We start from the raw sequence: 27,759 nt of genomic DNA, 5'->3' as shown, positions 1-27,759 counted from the left end.
TCCACCCCCTGAGCGTCACGTCTCGTCGGCTCGGCTGTCGGAGGAGATCCCGCCCGGGTCTCACTTTGTCAGCTCCTCTCTCCACACGCACAGCAGACTGGTATGCGCAATTACTGCGGCACCTGAAGGCAGCACGGGCTCCTCAGACAGTGCAGCAAACATAAGAGATCAGAGTCATATTTAGTTTTTACAACATGTCAGCTCCACTCCAACTGTAGAGTTTCAACTATTATATCCATTCTACTTTATTAGGGTATTTTCTGAAGTCAGCAGTGCCGGTGTCTTTCATGCGTCTCCGGGCGGTGCGCCTCTACGGGCTCCTGGCGGCGCTGTGCTGGCTCCTGGATGTGCGCTCCTGCGGGGCTTACAGGTGTCCGAGCATCTGCCGCTGCAGCCCGGACACTTTCCAGTGCAGCAGGGACTCTCAGCTGGCCTCCCGACGGACATCCTCCGGATCCGCGCCTCCACTGTGAGTAACACCAACTTTACCTCAGTCCTCCTGTAGATGCGCCCCTGAACGCATCGCCGCCCTTCAGCTCCACTTCCACTTTGCTCTTCTTTTCCTCTGGGACATATTATTCCCGACTTCTGTCTTATTAAGTTGCTTGTTGTTTCGTTTTTATGATATGATTCGTCATAAATGTAACAGCTGCTCGAGGAGGAGCTGATGGTGCATTTTGCTCCTTTTATTTATAGCATGTAAATGTGGAGTTTACAACTTTATTTTCTGGTTGTTACAGGAGGTTCAGGCATCTGCCCTTGAAACAAGTCCCCACTCACGCCTTCAAGGAGCTGATCAACATCACGGTGATGTAAGTCTCCTGCAGTGCTTCCTATGCATGTGTTAAGGGTGAACAATAGTACAGGAGGTGAATTGAAGTTGTATTTTCGACTGATTGATTGATTTGTATTATTGTTTCAGTTATTACTTAAACAACTTCACAAGATACCTTATACTAGTTGATTTTTCATGATTATTTCTCATTTTGCTAAAAAACAATTCAAGCAAAGGAGAGTGATGACTATTCAAACTTCAGCAAATAACTAAAATCTTGTTTTGCATTCACCCTACTAACTCAATTAACTCAACATGACAGAATTTGCACGTGAAACTCAGATGTATTGTTTAATAAACCTCTACAGATGTATTATCAACATTGAGTCTGCAAATCCAGTGGAAGTGTCACGTGTAGGGCAATTACAAAAAAACTTGAAAATTCATAATGTCTATGTTCCCCCCAAAAAACTACAGCATTCAAGTTTTGAAAATATTCATAAATATGTGGGTGCATATTACAGTTAAGAAATAAAGCAGGAGGGTGTCCAGCTATAGTCATCAGAAGCCTGGAATGGCTCAATAATATGGGTCATGTTTTAAATTATAAAACAAAACACTAAAGTAGTACGCTGTGGTGGTAGAATGCTGGAAAAAAATCACATCGTTGTCAAAATGAATTAACTTGAGTTGAGTTATTTGATTATAATATTAACAATGAAAATCCCTAGCGAGAACTGTGTGGTCTACTTTTCAGAAATAAGTCTTGAAAATAAAAATAAAGCGAATACAAAATGTCTAACAATGTGATATTTATTTAAAACACAAAACACAATTCTGAATATATATATATATATATCGTCAGGGCCAAGTTAATAATAATTAAGACTCATTCATTTATTAAATGCTTGTACCTTGACATTTTCTTATGACTGTTAATTGCACTTCAGTTGGACGTCTTTTTTTCTGGTACTTTCTTTATAAGGGAAGAAAAAAACCATGTTAACACACGCTGGTGTCATTAACCTGAAATGACACCAGCAGTACACTTAAGTCTCTATTATTAGCCTTTGGGTACTTGTCCCATTTAGTCGTCAGGAATTTAGACGTGACTGTTATGTATGCCAGTAAGGCCATTATGATTCAGCAATAAAAGTGAATTACCTGTATATGTTCCTATTCTTTGTTAAAATAATCGTCTGAAAAAGCAGAGAGATGTAAAGTATAATATCCCACAGCTGTGAAACAGTGAAGGCCACTTACATAAGCTACGAGCTGGACGGGCTTCAAGATCTCGTTTCATAAGCAGATGACAGAAGAGCACACACAACACGGCGCTGTGTATCAGTAAAAACTCCAAACTGTCCATCAGATAGAAATATCATCACATAAATAAATGGAATCATCTGTTCCTTGGTTCAAATGGCGACCAGACCAAACATGTTTCATATTCATTGTTTGCAGCTAAAGCCATAACATTACCTCGAATAGGTTTCACCAGTCATTTAATGCATCACAGTTTGATGAGCAGATTAGTTAGTGCACAAATTAAAAAAACTAAACTTTATTTATAAAGTTAGCAGTGTGTACTTTGCAATGAACAATGAGAATAAAATGGATTGAATTACATAATTAAATAAATATGATTGGTCAGTGTAAATCAGAGCCAAAGTCAGTCATTTGTAAAAGTTGTAAGAAGAGATTTAAAAGAAGCCGGAGCTCAGTCACCCTCGTTACAAGGTGAGACCTGACAGTAACCAGCCGGGCTCCATCTGTGGATTCACACAGTGGAGAGGCCTGATCTTCAGCATTTTCATGCGAGAGGTTCATCATGTCCACATTTTGTCTCTAAAAGTAAAAGCTAAAACACAAGTTCAAGTTTAAAAGTTTCAGATCCCCTCCTTTTTTTTCCATCCCAGAACAGAGTAGCCATGTAGAACCTGTGTCAAGGTAGAATGACACGAGTAGCTGCATGTGGTGCGTCAGCGTCCTCCAGATGATTGTGTGAAAAAAAGCTTTTCATGAGCTCTAAGTGCTAATTATGACACAGGACAGTGCAATCAGAGGAGGGGATAAGAGATAAGAAAATATATATATACACATGCAGTACTCTACAGATGGAGTCCTTTAATTGTTTCTCAGTTTGAAATGGAGGCAGAGCGGCGTCGACCCTAAAGTGTCGGCTGATTACAGCAGAGTGAGGGAGGCAGAATCTGTGATTACGTAAAAAGAAGATGGAGAGAGCGACTCGGAAACAGGAGAGTCAGCCATCAGAAAACAAAGTGTTCAAGGACGAACCAAGAACTCTTGTTGACTTTGTTTGTCTCCACTCGTCTTTGTTTAGTCCTCCTTTTTAAACATCTTCACTTAGTCTTCTTGGCCCAGATGCATCCTTGATGTATGTATGGAGCTTTTCCAGACATGAAGTGGAGCTACTGTGTGTGTGTGTGTGAGAGAGTGTGTGTGTGTTGTGGCCTAGAAGTATGAATTGTATTTTAAAATGTCCCTAACGGTTTGTATCCCAGGATCAATCAACTCTGTCCCATTTCTCAAAGACAGTATATGAAAAAGTAAATGTGGGAATGAATACGTAACATGCACTGGTGTCGCTCTTCATACTCGCTTCACCAAAAATCCACATTTGCCGCCTGGATCTGAGAGAATTCAAGAGTCATGTGTTCATCTGTTGACTGACGTGGAGCCATTTCTTTGTTGTCACAGTGAGATTTCCCAGAGCGACTGCATCACGCAGATCCAGCGACATGCCTTCCTCTCCCTCCACAGCCTGGCACAAATGTAAGCGACACCTACCTTCCACCACACGTCACATTCAAAACGCCATGAAAGCAATTATTAATTTGAACAGCTGCCGTGTGTGTGTGTGCGTGTGTTGCATTTCGTTTAAGTGTCGTCTCCCAATTACAAGGCGGCGTGTTTAATCCCCGACTTTCAGAGCAGCTGATGGACGCATGGGTTCGTTTTTTTTTTTTTGACAGCAACTGACTTCACTTGTATTTTTCCCCTTCATTTTTGATCCTGCAGTTTCGTGCAGAACATCATCAGTCTGAGGTCTATTGAAAAAGGGGCCTTCACTGACCTGCCCAAACTGGAATACTTGTAAGTGCTTTTTACATTATTATTAGTATTCACCTATTGAAACCCCACTGAGCCGCCGGTGGGTTTATTGTTGGTAGAATCTATTGAAATGTGAATTTATATGAAACTAGGTCAGATTCTGTTCAGAACCTTCCTGTTTGGTATGTTCTGTTCACTTGACCTGCGTTACCGCTCCAGAGCTTTTTATTAACGGCCTACGGTGCAGAGTGAAGTCAGAAACCTTTGTGTTCATCATACCTGGTTTATCAACAATGAAGATTTTATAGTTTTACATAAAATGAACTGCTAAATTGAATTGCTAGATTACTGTCCGTGTGTTTGGCTCACATATAAGTTTGAATGATTTACTGAACTGGTATGGAAGAAAGTGATGAAAAGCATACGTTTTTTGTGGGAAACTAAACGGAGGCTAACTGGATGTTAAGGTTAAAGGTCACTTCAGCCAGAGACAACCGGACACTTGTACTATTTGACATTTACCTGATTAAGAAAACGGTCTGAATAAAATGCTGCCATGTAAACAGCACTGTATGAATAACTTAGCCTACAAGGTCATACTGAAAATAATATATTCTATTAGCAACTCTTGTAAACATCACAAACAAAATTATGCAATTTGGAATATATAACTATATAACTGGGAGCACGGAGTTTGTAACGAGAGGGCATCCAACTGGCTGGGGAGCTCCAATGAACAAGTTCCATTATGGGAACGGTTGGAGTTTTGAAGCTTGATCTATATTAGGAACTAAAAGTCAGGATGTCTCAGCCTCTGTTACATGAATTTTGACTCGTTATTGTTTTCCTTTCTCTGTGCTGTAGCTGTTCAACACTATTTCGAGCATGATTCCTACATCTTTACTTTTCAGTCATTTTATTGTGGCAGATTACATACTAGATCTTCCCTAGTAAAATCTTTGTCCTATGAAAAAAAAAAGGTACTATGGAGATACTTTTAAATGAATATCTACAAGTTACCGGGTGACAGATATAAAAGAGCAACATGATAAGATAAACATTTAAACTGAATTGTTTTCCAGAACTGGCTCCTGAAATGTCTCATCCGTCTCTGCTGCTTTTCTTCACAGGAGCATCTCTAACACAGGGATGACAAACTTCCCGGATTTTACAACCATCTCGTCCTTGGTGCCTAATATTATTCTGTAAGTAATCCCATTAAAAAAAAAAAACATGTTTCTCAATTGGATTAGTCTTTTCCGCATGTTGCAAGACTGCACGTTTATCATGTTCTTCCCCTCAAGCGGAATCCAAGTGGCTCACTCTGAGGCCAGTTTCAGTTTTATCTATCAATGTCACGATACCACCAACCCTGCAACAAATCCTCCAACTGCGTCACAGTTCATCAGCCTTTTTGTTTTTATGTGTGCATGTACATCATTTTGTCTAACTGATTATTTGAATGGTGGATGTTATCTCTTCTGTGTGCAGAGAAATGGCAGACAACATGAGGATCGACTTCATTCCGGCCAACTCCTTCCAGGGTTTCACAGACGAGTATCTTGACATGTGTGTACAGGAGCCAAATTCTTTTTTTTGCTACTATATTATCAGAGCTGAGAGCAACAATTGGTGGTTAAGAATGTTTAAAAAAAAAAAAATGTATATGCTTTTGTAATTGAATGTTCAGTTCTCTGACCTTGGTGATAGATGCTTCTGACAACAAACTAAAATGAAGAACATTGTGTCCTTGGCAGGAACCTGGCTAGAAATGGCTTCAAGGAAATTAATTCTCATGCATTCAATGGAACCAAGCTCAACACATTGTAAGTATTTGTATTAAGATTTTTCCCTCATCCAGTAACCAGATACTACACCAGTCGATACAGTATGTTGCTGTTAAGTATGTTATTCATGTTTAGGGCTCTCCTTTTCTTAATCATAAAAAACGCAATGTACCAGTAAACAAACATTACATAAGACTAAACAAAGATTGGATGCCCTGTTGTTTTTTTTGCCTCCGTGCTGCTGAATGTTGATGGGGACGAGATATGTGCAGGCACCGTGCAGTCTAAAAATAAAGCTCATCTTCCTCAGTGTCACATTGAGAAAACTAAAAGTAGATGAAAAATGGTTTGGGGCGCTGTTGGCCATTATCGTGTCATTTTACATTTTCTATCATATTGCATGTTAACTGCAAAGCTACAGTTAGAAGTGTGTAATGTATTTTTTATGTCTTTTGTAGGATTTTGAGAGACAACAGGTATCTCAGTTACATCCAAGAAGATGCCTTCGAAGGAGCCACAGGTCCGACTTCTCTGTAAGTAACAGCAATTCAAGTTGATAAAACCCGACAGTCATAACAATAGGCTTAAAAATCAGCGGTGGCTGAACTATGTTGTTTATTTACAGCTGCCATAATCTTTATTTTCATATTAACAGAGGTCTGCATGACTACTTGTGCATGAAAGTGGTCTTTCATAGTAACAAACCCACAGTGAATGGTCCGAATCTTGCAGTTTGCCTCAGTTCTACTTAAAAGCTTTGAAGCGTCTTTAAGCTCATTATTTTGGTTTTATGGCTAACAAAGTTACTGTTTTGTTTTCCCACTGAGTCACTTTCAGCAATGGCAGACGGACATTTTGTCGCAAACAAATGTCTCAGCGACAAAGTTAGCATGTAGCTAATGAACTTAGTGAAGCATTTGGCAGCTTAAGAGCCGGATATTTTCTCAGAATTGGGTGAAGAGGAAAACAGAGATAAAAGCAGAGTAAAATATATAGACTTACACTGACAATGTGACTAGATGAATGTCAATGAATGTCAACGTCGCTCGGAATATGTTGGAATGTGTGAAAAAGTACAGTATCGGAAGTTAAATGGTTGTTAAATAAAATAGCCCACATCTGAATTTTTATAAATTTGTTGGTATTTTAAGCAATTTCTGTGCCGTACGATAATGTACAGAAAAGAACTTGGACGGGAAATTTGAGTTTAAGTATCGTTTATTCAGTAATGTGTTACGTTTTAATGCATAGTTACAAGTGTGAGAACCTAAATGTGACAGAGGACAATATACAGTCTATCTTTAAATCAACAGAATTGAGGAGATCATATTTGAACAGGGTCAGTTAAGCAAGAATATTCATAACAGTGTTTATCATTTCATTCTAGAAACACCAGGGTAACGACAGCGTGTCTGTGTAAACAACCAATAAGGCAGCCAGGACTGCTGAATACTGATTAGAACTGAGGAGCATGCAGCTCGGCAAGGTCTCTTGATTGTGGGCTACCCCATTTTGTAGATATGAAATTTCATATTATCTTGGTTATGAATTAGTGTTTGTGGTACTCACTGACATACAGGAAATGTCAATGGCCTTCCTTCTGCTTCTGTGGGGGCAGTGTGGTACTTCTGGGTAATGTCAGGTTACAAGTATCAAATCAAATAAGGGAACATTGGAGGCTATTTATTATTTTTGCTTTGGATAAAATGAATTCACTCCTGAATAAATGTCATAGTAATTACTATCTCCATGCATGTTTACAGTCACAGTCAGGTAGAAACTGTACTAATCGTCACTGAAATATATTTCTACGTGTGTGATTCAGGGATGTTTCCTCCACAGCTCTGAGTTCCCTCCCGGCTAAAGGGTTAAGGCAAGTGGGGTTCCTGAAAGCCGGCTCTACCTTTGCTATGAAGAGCCTCCCTCCGCTGGATAGCCTGTCTGAACTGATAGAGGCTGAGTTCACGTATCCCAGCCACTGCTGTGCCTTCCAAACATGGCGTCGGAAAGAAAGGTAACAGACAAACCGCCCCCAGAGCTGCAACAAATCCATTCACGTCTGCGTAAAAAAAATACTAAAGCTCTATCAAATGAATATAGATCATCAATAGTCTGGTCATTTGCAGTTGACTTTATTTGCATTTGATCATGTCTAATCCTTTCCTTCTTTTATTTTTATTGAAGGGAAAGTGCCTTGAAGAACTTTACAACATTTTGTGATCTAATCAAAACAGAAACGTAAGTTGCATTAGTAAGTTCCAAGTCGGGGAGGGGAATTTTATATCTCCCTTTAACAACATCCTCCTCAAAGCTTGAAGTGATGCAGCTCCTTAAGCCATTGATTACTAACAGTTGACAAAGAATTTGAAAAACACGCAAATGGAGTGAAATCAGCAATCTGCTAAATTATGAACTAAAACGACTATATATTCTAGCCACTCTATTTTAGAACCAAGAGCTGTAACTAACTTAAATCACTATTAAATAACATTACTCTTTATGCCATTTCTTTAACATATTGTTACGATTGTTACCAATAGCTTCTTAGTGAAGGAAAAAAAAAAATGTAAGAATATAATTGGTAAATCTAAAAAAACAAAGCACATGCTTTGCCTTGATCAATTGATGGTAATGGTAAACTCAACATCTGTGTATCCTTTAGAAAGCCCGACTCGGATGGCGTGAATCCTCTTGACGACATCAACTTCCAGTATCATGACCTGGAGTTTGATTGTCTTAAAAACCCTATCATCAAGTGCACCCCGAAGCCAGACGCCTTCAACCCTTGTGAGGACCTGCTGGGCTTTCCCTTCCTGCGCTGCCTCACCTGGATAATCTCTTTTTTTGCTGTAACCGGAAACCTGGCTGTTCTAGTTATTCTGCTCATCAGCCACCGAAAGCTAACCATCTCCAGGTTTCTCATGTGCAACCTGGCTTTTGCCGATCTGTGCATGGGGCTCTACCTGATGCTCATCGCCTTCATGGATGACTACTCCCGTCACGAGTACTACAACCACGCCACCGACTGGCAGTTGGGGCCTGGGTGTGGCATAGCGGGATTTCTGATAGTGTTTGCCGGTGAGTTATCAGTGTATACACTGACTGTGATTAGCATTGAGCGCTGGCACACCATCATCAATGCCATGCATGTCAACAAGAGGCTGCGGATGCACCATGTGACGGCCATGATGGGGGTAGGTTGGGGTTTCTCTCTGCTGGTTGCCCTGCTCCCTCTAGTGGGGGTCAGCAGTTACAGCAAAGTGAGCATCTGTCTGCCCATGGACATCGACACGCCGGGCTCGCAGGTCTACGTGGTGGCTGTGCTCATCCTCAACGTTGTCGCTTTCATCGTGGTCTGCTACTGTTACATTTGCATTTACCTGAGCGTTCACAACCCAGAGCAGTCGTCTACTCGTCACGGAGACACCAAGATCGCCAAACGCATGGCTGTGCTCATTTTCACTGACTTTGTTTGTATGGCGCCAATCTCATTCTTCGCCATCTCTGCAGCCCTACGCATGCCGCTCATTACCGTCTCTAACTCAAAGATCCTGCTCATCCTTTTTTACCCCATCAACTCCCTCTGCAACCCTTTCTTATACACCATCTTCACTCGGGCGTTCAGGAAGGACATGCGCCGGCTGCTGAGTCGCTGCTTCTGCTGCGAGGCCAGCGCCGACTTCTACAGGTCACAGACTCTGGCCTCAAACCTCACCTGTACCGAAAAGACGTCCAACAGAAAACCTCACTCCGATAGCTTCTATGCCTATCACATCAAGATGAAGGGTGGCTTTCTAGACAAGGGAACCACATGACCATCAAAATAAGAGAATTTTGTTTTGAACTTCAAGGCAGCACCAGCTGTCTCGTGAAAAATGTAGCATTTCTTCAAAATTTAGGTCAGATTGTTAGTCTTGTATGTGGAAGGCGTCACATTGGCTATGTTTACGATGAGATTTTCATCAGTCGGGACCAACAGACCACAAATTGAAGATAACAAGTGCTGCCGCCTCCACTTCCACAGGTGATGTGCAAAGCAGCAGATGGAGAATAGGGAAAGCACAGGAATGGGGAACTAATCACACAGGCCAGCTCATTTGTACAGCTATCCAAAAATCACATGTCTGGTCATGTAGTGAGATGAAGTTACATCCAACTGCACTTTAGTACGGTATTACAAGAGATTTAGTTCTATTAAAGATCAAGAAGTGGAAAGTTTATTTATTATTAAAGATTCAGTTCTAAGTTTGAATGAATGCAATGACGTGAATGTGATCAAATGTGAGTCAGTGTTTTTAGCTCATTACAGATGAGTTTTACTGCCATCTATTGGACTGTTGGACTCAAGAGACAAGCCAGAGGACCCACAGGAACTCAGTTAAACGTGTGGCCTGGTTTATGAGAAATAATACTGCTGTTTAAAATGTCCTCGATTTGTAAAATAACATTTGAATAAAAAGTTAACTGTGTTCAACAGAAAACAGCTGTCAGGATAAAAGTATAGTGATTCACATGCTAGACCTCCATTTCTCTGCACACTTCCTTTCAGAGACTTACACACTAATTATGTTTTCATTGCCGTTTGTCTGTCTGGTCGCAGATTTACATAAAAACTACTGAACCTTGGTGGAAGGCTGGTGTATGGGCCAAGGAAGAAACCATTACATTTTGGAGCAGATTCATTTAATGGGGCGGATACAGGGCCTTTTTTTCCCCACTGTCTGTATAATTACGAGATAGGGTGTTAGCCTTGGCACAGGGACGTGTTCTCCAAGTGTCCTTCTAGTTCCCCTTTGTGGTTGATAGTTTACATATATCATTTTTGTGAACTCGACATAGCAATAGCAAAAAGTACGTTCCAAGAATTATGTGCTTTTGTTTGTTGGCAGGTTTACGCAAAACTACAGCACAGATTCCCACAAATAAGACCTTATTAAATATTGGTGTAGATCCAGGGGGCAGATCCAGAAATGTTCCACTTTCTTTAACATTTGGAGATAGTGTGTTATTTCAACATTTTCAGTTTCAAAGAATAATTCATGGGTCTTAATGGGTGAAAAAAAGACAGGCATGTATAGGGGACTGATATTGGATCTGTATTTATGAATGTGTGTAATCCGGCTCCACTGCATTTAAATATGTTTATATAACTGTCGGGCCTTGTTGGAGGTTTGACCTCTCGCAGTGCCATTCTAGTTGTGTTGGTTGAGTTGTTGTTGGAGTTCTCAAACCACCTCCAAGTTTGTTTCAAGCCGTGAGTGACGTTTTGGTACCAAAACTCTTGTCAAGAATTTGAATAAATTTCAGTGTTCATGCTGGCATTCATGAATTCTGTCTTTTCTTGCAACTTCATATACAGCAGAGAACAGGGATCTGTTTGATTTCAATCTGTCAGTAGGAAAGAAAAAAACCTAATTGTAAAAACTAATATGACAACGAGGGAACAGCGGCTTTGAACAGAAAGAACAGAGCTTATCGACTCCACCACCACAGTACAGTCAAGTGTATTTGATTCATGAACAAAAGGCAACACATTACAATGGCAGAAAATCAAACGGCGTGTTGGTGCCTTCAGAGCAACATTGTCATGACAGAGAAAAAAACAAACTCCAAGTCAGATAATTTTTTGTTCAAAAGAAAACTATTTAACAGAATATTATACAACATAAATTCATGCTGGCTTTCTCCGTAAATTGGATTCACAGGCACCACTGTAAGTTATCGTTCGAAGCATCGTAAATGATGCAGGATTGCTCTGATAATTACCTAACCCCCCTTCCAGAAAAAGAAGACAAACAGAAGTATCAGTAATTTTGCACAGTGGTGTTTAAACTTGCAGCTCTGTGAGCCAAATTACACCAACAAGAGGTCTAAATTCAATAATTGTCTTTCCCTATTAAATCATCGCTTTCCCTCTTTCAACACGATTATCTGATGTGCTCAGGAGAACTAAAGCTCATTACCACTCAGCTTCCCCGACAGCTTTAGAGAACACGTAGTCCCTGCCCGCGTAGCACATCACACCATCTTTCAAATGAAACTTCCAGCGGTTCTTGCTGCGGTGAATCTGCAATAGAAAACACATTTTACAATATAAACAGTCGGCATTCAGCGCTCGGCTTTGCTGAGAGGTAACGAATTGCCGCGGGGGGGGAGTTGAGATGTTTCTTACTTTGTCGTACTGGCAAACGATGACGTTGTCGGTGTCAAAGAGATCCGGGATGTCCTGCTCAATCACGTCATCGCCCGAGTTCAAGGGATCCTCATGAACAGAAGGTGTGTAAATTAATGTGCAATCAAATAAATGCTGTTGTGAAAAAAAAAAAATGCTTGTTGCCTGCAAAATTCCATTTCTAAGGAGAGCCACAAAGTTTTGCATGCAATAACAGATAAAACATCAAAAGTACTTGTCACTCACCTCGTCTTCTGCAGACAGTTTATCTGCTCCCTCACTGTCACTGCTGGAGGAGATGCTGTTGCCATCGCTGCTTCCACCTCCCTCCTGCAGGGCCTTTATGGCCTCTGCATTGATGATACCCAGAAAGTCATTCTCTTCCAGCGGAGCTCCACCCTCCTCCTCGGCGTCGGAGTTGTCTGCGGGACCGTCCAGCTGAACGATGTCCGACAGTTCACTGTAGCTGTAGTCAAGGTCCAGCTTAGCAGGGAATGCAAGAAGAAATGTCAACTTTAAGCTACTTGAAATTTGAACTTGTGTGTGACCGACTACGATTCTCTGCCCAATTCGATTGCACACTTGAATTCGCTTCAGATGACATCACAGCAGTGTGGTTTGCTTTTAAAACACTGGAGGCAATTGAGATTTTAATGGAATCCATATTCAAGTTTGAAAACATGAATAATAATTTCTTCTCAAAGTATTTATTCCAGAGAAATTAAAGGGGCACTGCAAGAATATTGAAGCGAGTATGGGTCAAACTCCCAAAATACTGGATCCTACACTTCCCACAATGCAACTGAATGTGTTTCATTACAGTCTCTATCTGGCAACTCCACACCTACATCTTTAACACTGTCTAACTTTTGCTTTTAAGGACATTTGAGAAATACGCGTTAGTTTTTGTGCTTAGAGTTAGACGATATGATCAATAATACAGCTCCAGTAAATATGAAGCCACAGCCAACAACTGGTTAGCTTAGCATAAAGCTATTGTTTTGTTTGTCATTTTAAAGACAATATGCAACATGTTGACATATTGGCAGATATTGGAAGTCAGATTTTGCTAACAGTGGACAGAGCCAGTCTTTTATGCTAAGCTAATAAGCTGCTGGCTTTAGTACAGAGACATGAAAGTTCCCTCAAACTGTGGAACAGTGGAATCAAAAATCTTTATTAAGTTGATGTTAATAAAGATTTCTCTTTTAGTGTCATTTACATTTTTCATATAACTTCCTTTTATTCCCTGCTGCTTTATGATCTGTTTTATTTCTTTTAATTAAGCCCCCTAAAGTTTATCATTATATATTATTATTATTTACGATAATGTCGAATTATTCACTCAATAATACACATCTGCACCACAGCATCTGGCCTCTTCCTGTCACCGTTTGTGCTATTTACTTTAAAAAAGGGAATATTCTCATCAACTTACCCCAGCGAGGACAGCCTCGGTCTGATCTTGAGTTCTGGCAGGTGGCAGATTCCTCCTCCGTTCTGCTTTCACTCTCTCCTCCTCAATCACCTCTTTCAGGATGTCATCTATGTCTCTGCTCTTTAACTGAGTCGTCTGCGCCAAGGCCTCCTCTAATAACTGACTGCAGGGTGAGGAGGTCATACTGTAGTTCACGGGTTCAGGTTGGGCACTCGGCTCATTTTCTTCTGCCGGTGGAGAGGGGACAACCGGAAGCTGCGTGGCGCCAGCGGCGGGAACTTGTGGCTGCTGGACGGGGCTGCTCTCTGGACTGGGGGGTAAATCGGGCTGCGGCAACTGGGAGACAGAAGGTGCTGGAGCAGGGGGTGGCTCCACCTGCTGAGGAGGTTTGGTAGTTGGAGGGGCCGCAGTTGACTGAGGGGCAGGAGCCTTCTGTATGTGTAGGGATAAAGGCTTCTGACCCACCGGGGCCTGAGTAACCACGACAGGAACATTGACCTTGTAAAGTTGACCTTAGTGAGACAAAAGAATAGAGTGCAGTGTTATTTCTACTAGTTATTCCCGGCTGACAACTACAACAAATGTTAGCCCATGGACGGTAAAGTCATCTCATACCAGAGGCTGTTTGTAGAGTGACTCCTGCTGGTATCTGCACAGGGTAAGCTAACCCAGCGGGGAGAGAAAAAGTAGCAAGTGTCTCTGAGTTGTTCTGCAATTAAACATTGTGTGTAAAAGAGTTAAATACTTCACTATGACAACCATCTCAATGAATCTGTGAGGTTGTGGCTGCCACATGATGACTTTAGACTTTAAGAACTTTCAGGTTTCAGGGGAATAAAATTCAAGGCTCCAATATTTTAGAAAAATACATCCAATTTGCTCACATTCAATATTCAGTCAGAACGCTTCAATTTTAAATAAATCAAGTTGCTAAACCAAAGATACAAATATGAAATAAAAACAATAAAGTTAAAGCCCCAGTGTATAGGATATAGAGGATCTATTTGCAGACATTTCATATAATATGCATAATTCTGTTTGATGCATGTCAAGTTAAAGAATAACTTGACATGTGAGGCGTATATGGATATTAATGTTTTTAAATCGTATACCAATAATTAATTAACCTGGACAGTATCTGTATACACACATTTTTCTCTTGTCAGCATGAACTAATAAAAAAAACTATATTATCCCCTGAAACTAAGACTCATTGTTTCCATTAATGTAGAAGGAGTCTTTCATTTAAAAAAAGGGAAGTTCAAACCAAATGAATTGAGACAGGCAAATTTCAGCTTAATATATTTCAATGCTATAAATCTCAACATTGTGCATTCAGCAGTGATACAATTTAACAGTAAGAATTCAGATGCTTATATGGTTAGAATTCTTCCAGCTGTTATTTGCCCTCGTGTAAGGAGCCATATACTGTCAGATAGTAGATACACTGTAAACCTAGAATACACTTGCCTTGACTGGGAACCTGTGGATACTCTGACTCGCAGGGATCACGACTGTGGCTGGTAGCAGAAATCAGAAGAGAGCAGATGAGAGAGAGAGAGGAGAGACACACACACACACACACACACACACACACACACACAATTAGTTTGTACTCCTTGTGTTCATAACTAAAGTGCCCAGGTTCACACTGTTATCTGTCTAACTCTAACTGAAATGTAACCTGTGCGCTCTCGGTCGATCTGGCCGTAGTGGTCTGGGAGCTGGAGCACAAAGTTGGATGAGTTGATGTTGTTCTTCCTGAAGTCTTCCATAGCTTTGGACTGCATCATCTTGGACTCCCAGAGCTGCACAGAGCAGAAGAGAGAGCAGTCGGTCTTCCTGTTGTGGAGCACACTTCCCTTCTGCATTATACAACTTTGCAGGGACTGACAACCCACAGTGAAGGTGTGTGCTACAGTTTGCTCACACGTCTTAAATCGTCCAGGACTCGGTCTTCCAGCCCTTCATCCAGGTAGAGCTCCCTCATGCTCTCGATCACATCGTCAATTATGGACAAGTAGAGTTTGGCCTGAAGCGGGTTACAAACACTTTGAAGTCAGAAGCTTGTGCGAGGATGAAGAGATCCATTAAACAACAGAAGCCCTTTCAAAAATCTGCCTTTTCTGTGTTCACTCCTGCTGTAAAACACAGACTCATGGGCCTCGATGTAACTGAGGACATTTTCTGCACATGTCAAATCCACTCTTCATTTCGGCTTACATTCAACACATCAGTGGCATATAGTATTACTTTGGTGTGTACTTTTTTTTATTTTCAGAGTATACTTCAGATCAGATTCCTCATTCATTTCAGTCAATCAAACACCAAAAAAAGATCCTGGTTAAACATTAAATATTTCTTAACAGACTTGTTAAATGGCAGCTGTTTATAGAGAGATAAGTGTGATAAAAAAAATGCTAGATTTTTGAATGAGGTCTGGCAACGAGACGAATTGAATAAACAGCTGGAGGCTAACAATGAAGCTAGTTCACAAGGCTACACACGACAAAACACTGTTGTTGTGAGTTAGCTTTTAGCAAAACTGGCTAAAAACAAAGCAGGGCTTACCACCGGGCCCGTGTTGGACAACATGCTTCTGAAGGCGGCTGGACACATGAAGTTAATGGCGATGTTTGTTTTGCCTGCAGCTCCTTGATGAACTCACAGGTGACAGTGATCAGGCTGCACGGGGGGAGTGGCAGGGGTGTTCCCGAGATGTTTCAGGACACCTAGGGGCCCCTACATCCAATCCACCCCCACCTACCCACACACCTTTCGATTATTTTTTTTGTTTCAAAACTTTAAACAAAGTGCATAGTGTGCATCTACCAACTAATCCCACAAATGTCTGTCTGTATGTGGTTCACATATCTCACAAACCAATCATGTTATACTTGACTTTACCCAGAAAAGGCAGTGGTCGGCAACCGGGTCAAACTGTGGATCAAAATTGCTCCCAGATCATTTTGGTGATTGGATTATTTTTATTTCACCCCATCGCACCGGCGCAGACATTCACAGGTGTGCTGTGCTGATCTCTGTCGTGGCAACAGCATTCACAGGATCCCTTCCTCTTTAGTCTATTGGCAATTAGTCTTCCCAGTAAAAGCACAATGTCCGTTACGTTGCTGCAGTACTTCATGTCGAGCTGAATTATAGAGCTTTTATTTTTGAAAAGTTGTGCACTTAGGTCTGAAGATTGTGTGTATGTAAAAATAACAGCAGTTAAGAAAACAAGAAAACAGTAATAAAGCAAATTCAGTTTATTTTAAGAAAAACATTGACTCTAAAAAATCTTTATTGTAAATAAACCAGGTAGGATAAACACAAACCTTTATAACTTAACTCTGCACCAAAGTCTGTTTATAAAAAGCCCTGCACACAATGTCCATCGTGTAAACAATAAAAAAGTGACAGTAAATTGTTTACCATGGCGTCAGTGCAGTTTCCTGTACATAGCCCATCATAAATTTAAGGGGGTACTCACAAAGTTTACTGTGGAACATAGTCTGGGGGGGGCCCCACTCAGATTAATGCCCCAGGCAATCTTCTGCTTTTCCTGCCCTGCTGCAACTCCCCTTGTCTCACAAAATAGCGATAATACTGTTTAATGTACTAACAGCAGGGGGTGAAAATGCTGGGTACCCCTGCAGGTCATTTTACTGGAGCCTCAAATACTTTAATTTAGCAACAGTAAAACCAACAGACAAAAACACAACACAAACATCCTAATGCTGAATACGGCGTCGGTGCCTGAGCAGTGGCTTATCTCACACATGTAGTTTCAGAGAGAGCTGCGGTTACCCAATGCCTCAAAGATATTCCTGTCCAACAGAACATTTCCATTATAGTTCTCTGCTCACTTTCAACAGAGAGCTTACACTTTTCCACAGTGCTGGGCGCTCAGTGCAGATTTCTCATCCCATGAGTGCACACTGCCAGGAGTTAAAAATATGTCACCCCTTTACAAACGCTTGGTTTTTGAACGTGGCGTTCAATAGATTTGTAAAAACAGCAGGATCCGTGACCCTTGCTTCCTCCGAGCATATGATTGGCAACGCTGGCACTCTTTCAACACTGTGGGCTGACTCCTCTGATGAGGATGAGTGCTGAGGCTGAAGAGCAGCAGCACCACATGGCACTGTTGTTACTGCAGCCGCTGAAACCATCAGGCGCACATTGATGGAAAGCTCCAGTGGACTGAGAGAGAGGCTTCGCTTGGAGTATGAGAAAATGACACTCAATATATTATCCTTCATAGAACTGCACAGAGCCAGCATGACGTGGAATTAACCATTGTCAATTACAGCCACAAACAAAACACACTGTGATGATCAGTTACAACTTACTAAAAAAGAATCTGCAGTCATGGTCAAACATATAATTTTGACTAGTGAAACAAAAGTTGATAGGACTTTGTTTAAAAATCTTTTTACACCTAACAGATCACATTCCAGATCATGAACATGCTCAGTGAGTTATCATTGTGGGAGCCAATCCTACACTAATCAATCCTGGTTGACATTAGGTGAGAAATGGGGCCAACACACAATCAACCATTCACACTCATGTTGACACCAACTGACAATTTAGAGTCACCAATTAACCTAACCCTAATCTGCTTATTTTTGGAAAGTAAGGTAAGTAAGTGAACCTCGACTACAGCGTTAACCACTGTACAACCATGCCGCCCCTTAAGATAGACATGGACATTCATTTTATGTGTTTGGCCACATTCCAAGATGCAATTAATGCTTTGGGACTTTTAACAAGGTATAAAAGTGTTTAAAGTTTCAGTAGAGGGAGTGAGAGCAGGACACTTTATTCCAGTCTTGACAACATCTATGAAGAAGTACCAGGAGTCATACAGGTTTATTTCAATTTTTAATCTTGATGTACATAATATCCAGCTTAAGCCAGGTACCTCATACATACAAGTCATCATTGAAGGCCTTGTTGTTCACCACGAAGTTTCACCCACTCTTTTCCATTCAACCTATTCACAACCCAGAGGCAGAAAGATCACATAATAAAGATTTGATTTGTTTAAATAACAGTTCTCCAGAGATACAACCTTGGTATAAAGTCAACGGTCAGCTCGAGGTAAGCAACAAAAGTAATGAGTTGTATTCATGTGAAGAAAAAAAAAAAAATCCTCACCGATAATAATATTAGCATCCTATGTTGCATAGCATTTTTGCACAGTAACGTTTGTGTATAGCTGTTACTATGATCACTTTTTCAAAAACCACTCCAAAGGTGGGACATACTGCAGGTTAATCAGTGTTAGTGTCTGGATAACGGTTTCACTTTGTAAGTGCACTTTGTGTGTATTTGGCAAAAGCAAAATAGTTACCCTTCAAAATATTTAATAATCTTGCAGCCAATGCACTTGCAATTAGGCTAAACAATTATTTACTTGTGTGTTGGTCTCAAGTTACTGACTCTTCGGACAGATGCTGATCTGTGAGACTGTGAACCAATGGTTTTGTGTGATCAAATGTGTTCACATTATTTTGCCTGACACATACTGTTGCATGGGGTGTTGAGATTCTTAAGGCACATTAATCAACAACTATAATGCTACTACTGTTTACATGGAGAGCAATATTCTGACTTGACTTTATTCTGAATAAGACATTACTTTTGTTTATGAGTTGCTAATAGAATACGTTATTAATATTGTCAATTACATGTTACAGAGCATAGTCTGATTTTGACTCATGCCAACATTACGTCCTACTGCTTGTTAACACTCCAACCCAGGGCATGCGTCGTCAAGCAGTTGGTAACTGCTGCAAGTCGATCTCGCTAAATGCTGTGAAAAGTGGAATATGACCTTATATTGCGATTAATAAGTATACATGTCTTCATAATGCGACTAAGGTCAGAATACTTCACATATCCCGAGTATGAACTTATTCAGGTAAAGGTAATCCCAAAATGTATTTACATGGCAAAGTCTTATTCAGACTATTGTCTTAATTGGGTTAATATTGGAATATTGGTTTCCATGTAAACGTGTCTTCTGAAAAAAATATATTTAGTAGAAACAGAGGAGTCGTACCTAAATGAACTGGTTTGTAACTAGGTCATGTTTAAACAATGCAGGGCAACAACAAGGGTCACACCCTAAACCTCTGCTGGCAATTTGTTTTTCTAACACACAGTGAATATTTCTCATTACTGATGCCTTTTATCTCATTCAGTCTGTTTGGCAAACCTTTGTTGCCAATCATTCTGGAGAGCAGTGCAGATGATGCAAATGCAAGCTTATATACAGTACTCATATAAACTGTAATCTTACAATTAATTAATCTATTACATGTAAAGTGCTAGGTAAAATGACAATGTTAAAGTTTTGATTAGGTCTAGACTAATTCAGTCTCAATGAAAAGGATACAAAATTGATTACCAGGCTATGTGTAATTAGATGAATGCGACACCGGATATAAGCAGAAAGTCCCTCATCACCCTGTTGTTCTTGTTTTTTTTTGTTGTTATCCCGTTTGACGATCAAAAAGGTTTCGGGAAATGTCGTAGACCAAAAGGATAGCGTCGTCTTCAGAGCTTCTTTAATCGTCACTGTGTCATACAGCCTGATTGCCTCTCTGACTCTGTTTCAATCCATTTCTTCTCCACTTCCACCTAAAAAAACACAACATTAAGTAAGTCGCACATTAAAATTGGCGCACGCATTGAAACAAGACATAATTTTCCTTCTGTTTAAACATCTTACCTGACAGTGATATCGTGTCCAGCTGGTCAGATGTTTCTGCGGCTGGATGTCGTTCGCGGTGCCCAGAGACTTCACCCTGGTCTGTGACACGACTGCTCCCATTATTTCACATTCCATCGTGACGAAAGGGTACCAGTCATTTGGGATCTCCTGATCAGATCCCAGCTCTAGCTTGCAGGAGAAGGAATGGGGATGATCCACTGCTGCAAAAAAAGAAAACAAAGGTCACTTGTAGTGACCACCACTAAGAGGCAAACATACTGTGAATATGCACAAGTAAACAGGGCCAGGTAGCTAATGAGAAACTGAGTTGTTAGGCTGTGGTGCAGGGAGGCTAAAATGTATCTCTCAGAAATGCGTTACCCATATTTTTCGCTGGCAGCCTCTCGATCCTCCACACGATGGCTGAATATACATTCTCATACTTGACAGTGCCGATGGACACCTGCATGACAGGTTGCGAGTCTGCACTGCTGACAGAGCCCAAGCAGGCGTTTCTGTTCATACGGGCTTTCAGTGACCTCTGTCGCAGCAAGGCCACTGTCTGTGTCACTTTGACCCAGTCGCCTGGCACCGGCACACGGATCACTACATTCTCACACAGTGGGTACCTGTCAGACCCCCCTACAGAAGAAGGGAAGCTTGCCGACATGTTGAGGAAGGCCTGGAGCTCCACATAGGCACCTTGAACTGTGACCACAGCTTTGATTGAGAAAGGAATTTCTGTGCAACCCAGAGTTGTCGTCTTGTACCGCATCAGCTCAACTCGGCACGCGTCAGGAGGTGAGAACTTTACCAGTCGGGACCTCAGAAACTCTGTCTCATTCACACATTTGTGGAAATGACAGTCGGCAATCTCCATCCAGAGTTCGCTGCCCTCGTCCGACCCGTAGCTGGAGTTAGAGCGCAGCAGCCCCAGATCATTAAGGGCAAGAAAACAATCCCCTAGTCCATTCAGAAAAGCAAGGCAGTGAATCTGGGTGAATCCTGTCCGCTCTATGACTCCTCCCGACTTATCCAGTTGTATCCAGATATGATCAGTGATCTGCAACGACAGCTCCTGCTCCTCGTAGTGCCGCCTCTGCTGATGGTGTACACACAGTTTGAAGATTTCCTCTTCCATGGTGACTACCAGGTCCTCGATGTCCTCATGCACCGTGGAGCCGAACTTGAGCAGCTGCTCCACCTCTGCCTCATGACTAACCTCCAACTTCGGGTGATAGCGTTTCTTTTCTATGTAGGAGAAATGCTCCACCCTGACCGCGAGGACTTTGCGGGGCTCGCCGTAGCTTTCAAGTTTAAGGTCCGAGAGCCTAAACTGTGGGAGAAGCTGGAACTCCTTGTATGGCTTCTCCAGCCCTTTCTCATAGTACATTTGCAGCACACCACCCGGCAACAAGCGGAGGTAGATCGGCCCCCACTGTCGAGAGGACATACGGTTCTTTTTTTCAGGGATCCTGAGCATGACAGACCAGCCGTCTCTCTTCTGTGTACGATACAGACCTCGAGGAACAAAATGAGATGAGTCCTCACTTAACACCTCAGTTCTGCAACTTAGACGCCTCTCCCCATCTTTTTCTGTCTCTGTTTCATGGTCCGTTTGTGCTCGTAAGCCTTCTAGTTTGTGGCAAACATAGGAGAAGGAGCTCTGGAGTTGGTCACGTGGAGGCTCGTGGCCGTCTTTGGTCCGAATAAAGAAACGTGGTAGGCTGTTGTCACATTCTGAGTCAGAGGAGGAACTGTCCACGTCTGCACTGTGTCTAGATCCGTCCCAGAAAGGGTTATAGTGTCCTGAGTTCCCCTGGAAAGAAGGAAAAGGTCTTGGTCCATCTGAGGTTTGATTTAAGGCCTCTGGTGCAGGAGAAGGGGCAGAGGTGGTCGAAGCGCTGGACAAACTCCGGAAGAAGTCGTTCTTTTCCCATGTGTTGGAGGGAAGCGGGGACACACTGCTAGGTGCCCCACTTACAGGAGTGCTAAAGGGTGTGTTACATGGTACAGAGGAACTTCCACTAAGACTCGAGTGGCTTTGAGGAGATTCAAGGGAAGGACTGAAGCTCCAGGAAGTGTCTCTGATTGGAGGAAGCACTAATTTCAGACCATTGGGACGCGGTACAGAGGCTTTGATAAGGCCTGGTGCCAGCAAGGGCTTCTGAGGTGAGGAGAGGGGTGTGTTGTCATCTTCAAACGTGACCCAGTTTGAATGATTGGTCGAACACATGGCTGTAGAAGACTGGTGTCCGGTATCCTTTGCTGGATTAATTATCCCCCACTTCAAGACCTTCTCTTCTGTAAGAGAACACATTAGAAGAATTAGAAAACAATGAAATAACTGAAGATATTCCAAATGTAGCATTTTGAACAGATCAGTTCTCAACTTGAAAGTATGAACAAGTCAGCTTATGCTGTCGGTAGAAAAGAGAGCCCTTGGGGGTATAAATAAAACATATTTCCTTAATGTACTCCATGAAAGCTTAATGAGAGACTGACCTTGAAGCCCTGGAACAAGTTCATATCTGTTAACACCACAATTAACTAAAGTTCAGTTGATGTGGAATTGAGTGGAAGCTGAAGCAGGCACTCTGCAGTTCAGAGACGCAGCAGGAGATTTTTCCCTCTCACACCACAGACACTTCCCTTTTGTACATTTTTTTAAGTTTCTGGAGAATCTCTCATGCACACATTTATTAACTGAGCTGTCTGGCAAGTTCTCGGTCACAACAGTGGGAACAGTGTCATCTTTTAGCTATAAAGTGAGAAATAAGCCTGCGAAGATAGAGGGCTTCTGGGATTTATTCATTATCACTTTCTTGTTTTTCCTGATTTTGCAGCAGTGATGTAAAACAGGCTGTAATTTACATGAGTGTGTTTATTTAACACTAATTTGATCTGTGAGGTTAAAGCCAGGGGTATTTTTCTTAATATTATAATACTGTGAGGTCTCTACCCTACTGTGTTGAGAGTCTCAAGATAATGTATGTTGTGATTAGGCGCATTACAAATTAAGTTGAATTGAATTTAAATGGGTGAGGCAAATAAAACATTGCCATGTTCCCACTGTAATTGTGTTTACAACCTCAGAGCCCACTGGCTATCTTCGAATGACAAATTAGACTCTCGGGGCGACGGACAGTATTTTGGGACTTTTGGCGCAGAGAGTGGATTTACAGGCCAAGGGTCCCTCTTCTTTTAACTGTACACTGTTTACAGTTCAAGTAGTTCTTTTTTAATTAAATCCCAACAGTCAAACGTCTATCCACACAAAACACAAACAGTGATACTTTGGTGTTTTAGGTCCAGACGACATTTTGGTTAATCTCTATTATTAATTAATCTGCATATGAACGCAGATCAATTAAGAAGCCAATAGCCGAAGCATTTCGATCAATTTTCCCTGCCTCTTTTGCTCTCCACGCGTGCTGTTCACCTGGGGGCAAGTAATAACTTGCTACGTTTCGGGAGTTCAAAAGTTGTATACTGCAAATTGATGAGGTAAAAAGTTGTTTTTTATATATACTGTGCTTTGAAATGAGCATAATCTAAATATTTCAGTGCAAGCCTGCTCTGAAATGCAGGTGAGAGAAGCCATTTCATCAAAGGCCTGCTCTAAAATGCAAGTGAGAGATGTTAGCCATGGTGGCAAAGATCCCGCCTCATTTATCAGCATGAAGTCGGCTGTGAGACGCAGGTATAATGTGGCACAACAGCTGGTGCAGCGCCAAGCTTCACAAAGGGTACAGAGCTGTTAAATTTGCAAGGCGCCTCTGGAAAATGAATGGTTTTAGCCGGTGTGATATTAGATCTGCAGAACATATTTCAATACAGGTATTCACTGATGAAAAAGGGTGGGAATATTACTGGAGACTGGTGGTAGTCAGGCTAATCCCACAGATAATCGTCCTGCTACTCAATCACAATCTGTCTTTTGATGTCCTCTCACTAACATCTGGCTCTGAAGCTTCAGAGAAGCCACTTTCAAGATGCGAAAGCCTCATGTCCCCATGACAAAAATGAAAAATAATTGAAAGCAGGCAGCCTCAATTACAGCCTCCCTCCTCCCTCCAGGATCACAGCCATGTGATTGCATGATGGACACATCCAGTGGCAAGTTCCTCTAAGCTATAAATAAACAGGGAAGAGGGGGGCTCTGGTTCAGGGTGGTGGATTGACAAGTCTTCAAACGCCGGAGAACATCTTTGTAATGAGAGGATGTTTGTGGCGGCGCGCAGACGTTTCCACAAGTTCATCCCTCCCCTCCCGACTCAAAGAATCCCTCGGCTTTGGTTCAAAGCGACGGGCACAGAGAAGTATGAGCTCTTCGCGGGGGGTTACTGAACAGTCTCTCAGACTGATTTCCAGCCGCTCGTCTCTTCCCGGGCTCTGCAGCACTGCCCGTGCAGAAATGAGAAGCTGCTAAATCTACAGAGGACAAAAGAATACATTCCACGCATTCCTCTGGGACAAGCAGCGTTGCACACAGGAAATACCAGCCCGCTATATCCGTGTGAACCGACAACAAATATTATCTTAATGTCACTTTTTATCAAATTTCGTAAATGCACCAGAGTTACAGGTCATCTATTCTGCTGCGTCTGGTTATTTATCACCGTCAAACTAAACTAAACAGTAACAAAGACTGAAATAGGGGATTAGAAGGGACATTAATTTTGAACTAACCCTCAAAAGGAACTGTATAAACATGAGGAATTACTTTTATAATTATATATAACCTAAAATATGAAGAATTCTCACAGGAATTCAAGTTTCTCTCCCAAACACTGTGCAGGTTTGTTCCAGGTCAAATTGCAGCACTGCAATTAAAAACAAACAGTAGGCTAATCCCATGAGTATCTCAGGTTCCTCATCACTGACTGATTATTACTATACTTAGACTAATTACTGCACTTGCTATACCTGGAGTAGGCAAAATCACCCGCACACCTCATGGACAACAGCTTAAAGTCTGAAGTAACGTAATTATAACAATCACTGGGTCAAACTGAGTCATTATACGTTGCCAAAGAGGCGCATTTGTCGTCTGTAGGAGAGCAGAGTCAGCACTTTAATTTGCAAAGCCTTAAAAACTGCTCTGTGGAATCATCTGGAATATCGTGAGAACTTTTTTCAAACTCAGAGACAGTTAAAGTCACAAAAAGGAACAACAATCAGGAAATGAAACTGTCTGAGTCAGGAACAAAACTACGTAATGTGACCTCAATTAATACTGGATCACTTTGTTTTTGATGACTTCAGAGGAAACTATTGAGGTTCAAGGATAAAACTGCTGCTCACACACACACACACACACACACACACGCACGCACGGACATTTGAACTTAAACTGAGCGAACAGAAGCTTCCTGATGAAACGAGATCAGTTCCTGTTGGATCCTCTGGATATTTACTTCACACTAGCACTAGATTATTTAAACAGTCCTCTAAGAAGAAACAAACAAAATGAGACATCCCCTTGTTTAATTTGACAGGAGAGTACTACTGTTATGACCACAATGATTATGTCATGTAAAGGGCAGAGCTGAAAATGAGAGGACACACTTCCAGGCTGCAAAGTGAGCGGTGTCCTCCCTTTAAACACAGCAGAGAACTGGGTGCAGCTGCTTGTTGTGTTTGGTCTCCTCGCACTAAAAACACTCTAAATGGATCAATATTATGTAAGATAATCAATATAGTTTCATTACGGGACTCCCTGCATTCGCTGTAGGGATTTGTTCCACTTCAGAAAATCAAGACTGGAATAAAAACATCGAGCAGGAATGAATGAATGAATGAGAGATGTTTGTTTGTGTAAATCTTTCAGGCAAGCGCACTTATCCACTGTTTGCTCAGCGTGTCGTTATCAAATAGAAGTTATTTGCCGACAGATACATTTGTTGCCCGATAAAACCGGGCAATTTGAGCCTTTGGCAGACTTAATGGTATCGACTTTAAATATGTATGAAAACTTGAATTTTACAGGAAGCAAAACAATTCTAGCATCTATGTTTACATTTCACAAAAATGTATTTTCTTTTTATGGATTTGTTTACTTTCTCCGTTTTTAGATATACACGTTTTTACAATATCTATATTCTTTTTTTAATTGTGTTTTCCTACTCCAAGCTTTAACATGTTACTTTTTTACTTTCTTTCAGGTTTAAAATACGTTACCGATTAAGCATCTACAGGCTAACTTCACACAAAGTTTCATTTGCACAGAGACAAATAAAGATCTCTTGTACTTTGAACTGTATTTATAGTTATTCATCATCAAGTTTATGGTTAAACACACATCTTGTCGTGAGGGTTTGATAAGGTCTAAAGTTTCTCCCCAATATCGGTCATATCGGTCTGGATCTAATGTTGACCTCAGTCATTCAGGCACAAAGTCACTGACTCATGGAAAACACACACTTGCATAGATGTGCGTTTCACAGTAATCTCACAACGAGACTTTGGCCTTGTAGTCCAGCTACACAAAAACTTCACAAAGACTTCATAAACAATAAAACACACCATTTAAACACTGGGTGTCTTCTGCTGTATCCTGGCTGGTAGCAGCATGAGCCAGCAGTGAACATGGCTACACGTTAGCTAACGTTAGCAAACTTTATGACAGTTTGCTACTCTCCACCCTCGCTGCTGTCACACTACATTTCAGCCAAAAGTAAATTAAACCCCGTGGAACAAACAGTCTCCCTTCAAATGACTGGTGTCGGCTTCAGAACGGGTCCATGACAGTGTGGTTTTCTGCCAAACTCCATTAGGAAAGCTGCACATTGAAGTTTTCAGCACATTAAACTACCATTGAAGAGAGTGGGTCATGTGTGAATAACTCGTTCTGGTTGTTGCCACACACCCCACAGTGCGGGGCCACTGATGTCTGGCTCACACGCCAGTCGCCGGGTAAACAACAACATTTGTTTCCCCCCCCCCATAGCGCCTGGAGAGAGCAAACACAAGCAGCGTGCTGTCACCCTCCTCACAGCCGGGCCTCGGGTCCATGTCCCCCGGACACCGAGGCCCCGCTTCCCCCCGCGCGCCGGGCAGCTCCGCTCAGCGCCGTTGTTTTGATGCTAACTTGTCGCTCCGCGTTTTTTTTTTTTGTTTTAACTCCGGTCGCACTTTTATTCTGCGGGGAGACGCACAAAAACATGCGCCAGCGACCGAGCGGACGACTGACAACAAACCGAGCCCACGTCCACTTTGTTCTAAACACGGAGTTTCTAACACGGAGTTCATTTAAAACAAAACACGGAGAGAAACTCACACGGAGTCACAGACGAAGTTCACTGGCCCAGGTCATGACTCCTCGTCTCCGCTCCTGATGTCCGCCGGTTTGCTCCAAAATGGCAGAGAGTAAATCCTGCGAGTTATAACAGCGATTCCCCTCCCGACTACACACACACACACACACACATACACACGAACACACACACACACGGGACACTGCAGGAATGAACACACTGCTGCTCCTGCTGCTGCCTTCAGGAGTGTAGGACATCTCTCTATCCGGACATTGGGCGCGCACATTAACAACAACTGGAGCCAACACACAACAAACACAAACCTTTAGGCTGAATGATTAGAGGGAATTCAAAAAACATGATAGGCCCGTTGGTTGTGTCAGCATTGTTGGGAATTAAATGTTACAAATCACACGTGCTTTGATTTAATGTTCCCACTTGGTGATTTTTTTATTCTGCTGAATTAAATTAATTTCAGAGGTCAGGTTTTTTTAGGCTACAACATTAACATAAACATAAAAATAAATAA

At 41.7% G+C, this 27,759-nt stretch overlaps 3 protein-coding genes across 5 annotated transcripts; 1 reads left to right on the top strand and 2 right to left on the bottom strand.

Moving 5' to 3' along the window:
• The first annotated feature begins 224 nt into the window (after window positions 1-224).
• LOC118118960 (lutropin-choriogonadotropic hormone receptor) lies at window positions 225-10,938 on the top strand. Its single transcript, XM_035172546.2, has 11 exons — window positions 225-469; window positions 741-812; window positions 3,497-3,571; window positions 3,818-3,892; window positions 4,981-5,055; window positions 5,342-5,419; window positions 5,608-5,676; window positions 6,096-6,170; window positions 7,463-7,651; window positions 7,822-7,875; window positions 8,300-10,938. The coding sequence occupies exons 1-11, from the start codon at window positions 288-290 to the stop codon at window positions 9,450-9,452; spliced, it is 2,097 nt and encodes a 698-aa protein (XP_035028437.1). The 5' UTR covers window positions 225-287; the 3' UTR covers window positions 9,453-10,938.
• Window positions 10,939-11,125: 187 nt separating this feature from the next.
• gtf2a1l (general transcription factor IIA, 1-like) lies at window positions 11,126-15,933 on the bottom strand. The gene is made up of 9 exons (XM_035172547.2): window positions 15,819-15,933; window positions 15,178-15,279; window positions 14,932-15,055; window positions 14,718-14,767; window positions 13,863-13,956; window positions 13,248-13,759; window positions 12,056-12,292; window positions 11,810-11,899; window positions 11,126-11,704 (listed from the first exon to the last, which is right to left on the bottom strand). The coding sequence occupies exons 1-9, from the start codon at window positions 15,864-15,866 to the stop codon at window positions 11,597-11,599; spliced, it is 1,365 nt and encodes a 454-aa protein (XP_035028438.1). The 5' UTR covers window positions 15,867-15,933; the 3' UTR covers window positions 11,126-11,596.
• A 2,188-nt stretch (window positions 15,934-18,121) lies between these two features.
• LOC118118959 (stonin-1) lies at window positions 18,122-27,457 on the bottom strand. Of its 3 annotated transcripts, XR_004698031.2 has the most exons (5): window positions 27,254-27,457; window positions 20,353-22,275; window positions 19,990-20,192; window positions 19,666-19,898; window positions 18,122-18,246 (listed from the first exon to the last, which is right to left on the bottom strand). XR_004698031.2 is itself a non-coding variant. In XM_035172544.2 (4 exons), exons 2-4 carry the CDS (start codon window positions 22,205-22,207, stop codon window positions 19,833-19,835), a joined length of 2,124 nt encoding a protein of 707 aa, XP_035028435.2. In that variant the 5' UTR covers window positions 22,208-22,275; window positions 27,254-27,457; the 3' UTR covers window positions 18,122-19,832. The 3 variants fall into 3 exon arrangements, 2 of the variants coding, with proteins under 2 accessions (XP_035028435.2, XP_035028436.2); XM_035172544.2 differs by having other exon boundaries at window positions 18,122-19,898; XM_035172545.2 differs by lacking the exon at window positions 27,254-27,457 and adding an exon at window positions 22,477-27,234 and having other exon boundaries at window positions 18,122-19,898.
• Window positions 27,458-27,759: the final 302 nt, after the last annotated feature.

Source organism: Hippoglossus stenolepis, chromosome 12, assembly GCF_022539355.2.
Source record: "Hippoglossus stenolepis isolate QCI-W04-F060 chromosome 12, HSTE1.2, whole genome shotgun sequence".
Lineage (NCBI taxonomy): Eukaryota > Metazoa > Chordata > Actinopteri > Pleuronectiformes > Pleuronectidae > Hippoglossus > Hippoglossus stenolepis.
Note: the sequence above shows the minus strand (reverse complement) of the source record. Positions and strands in the feature narration are given on the sequence as shown.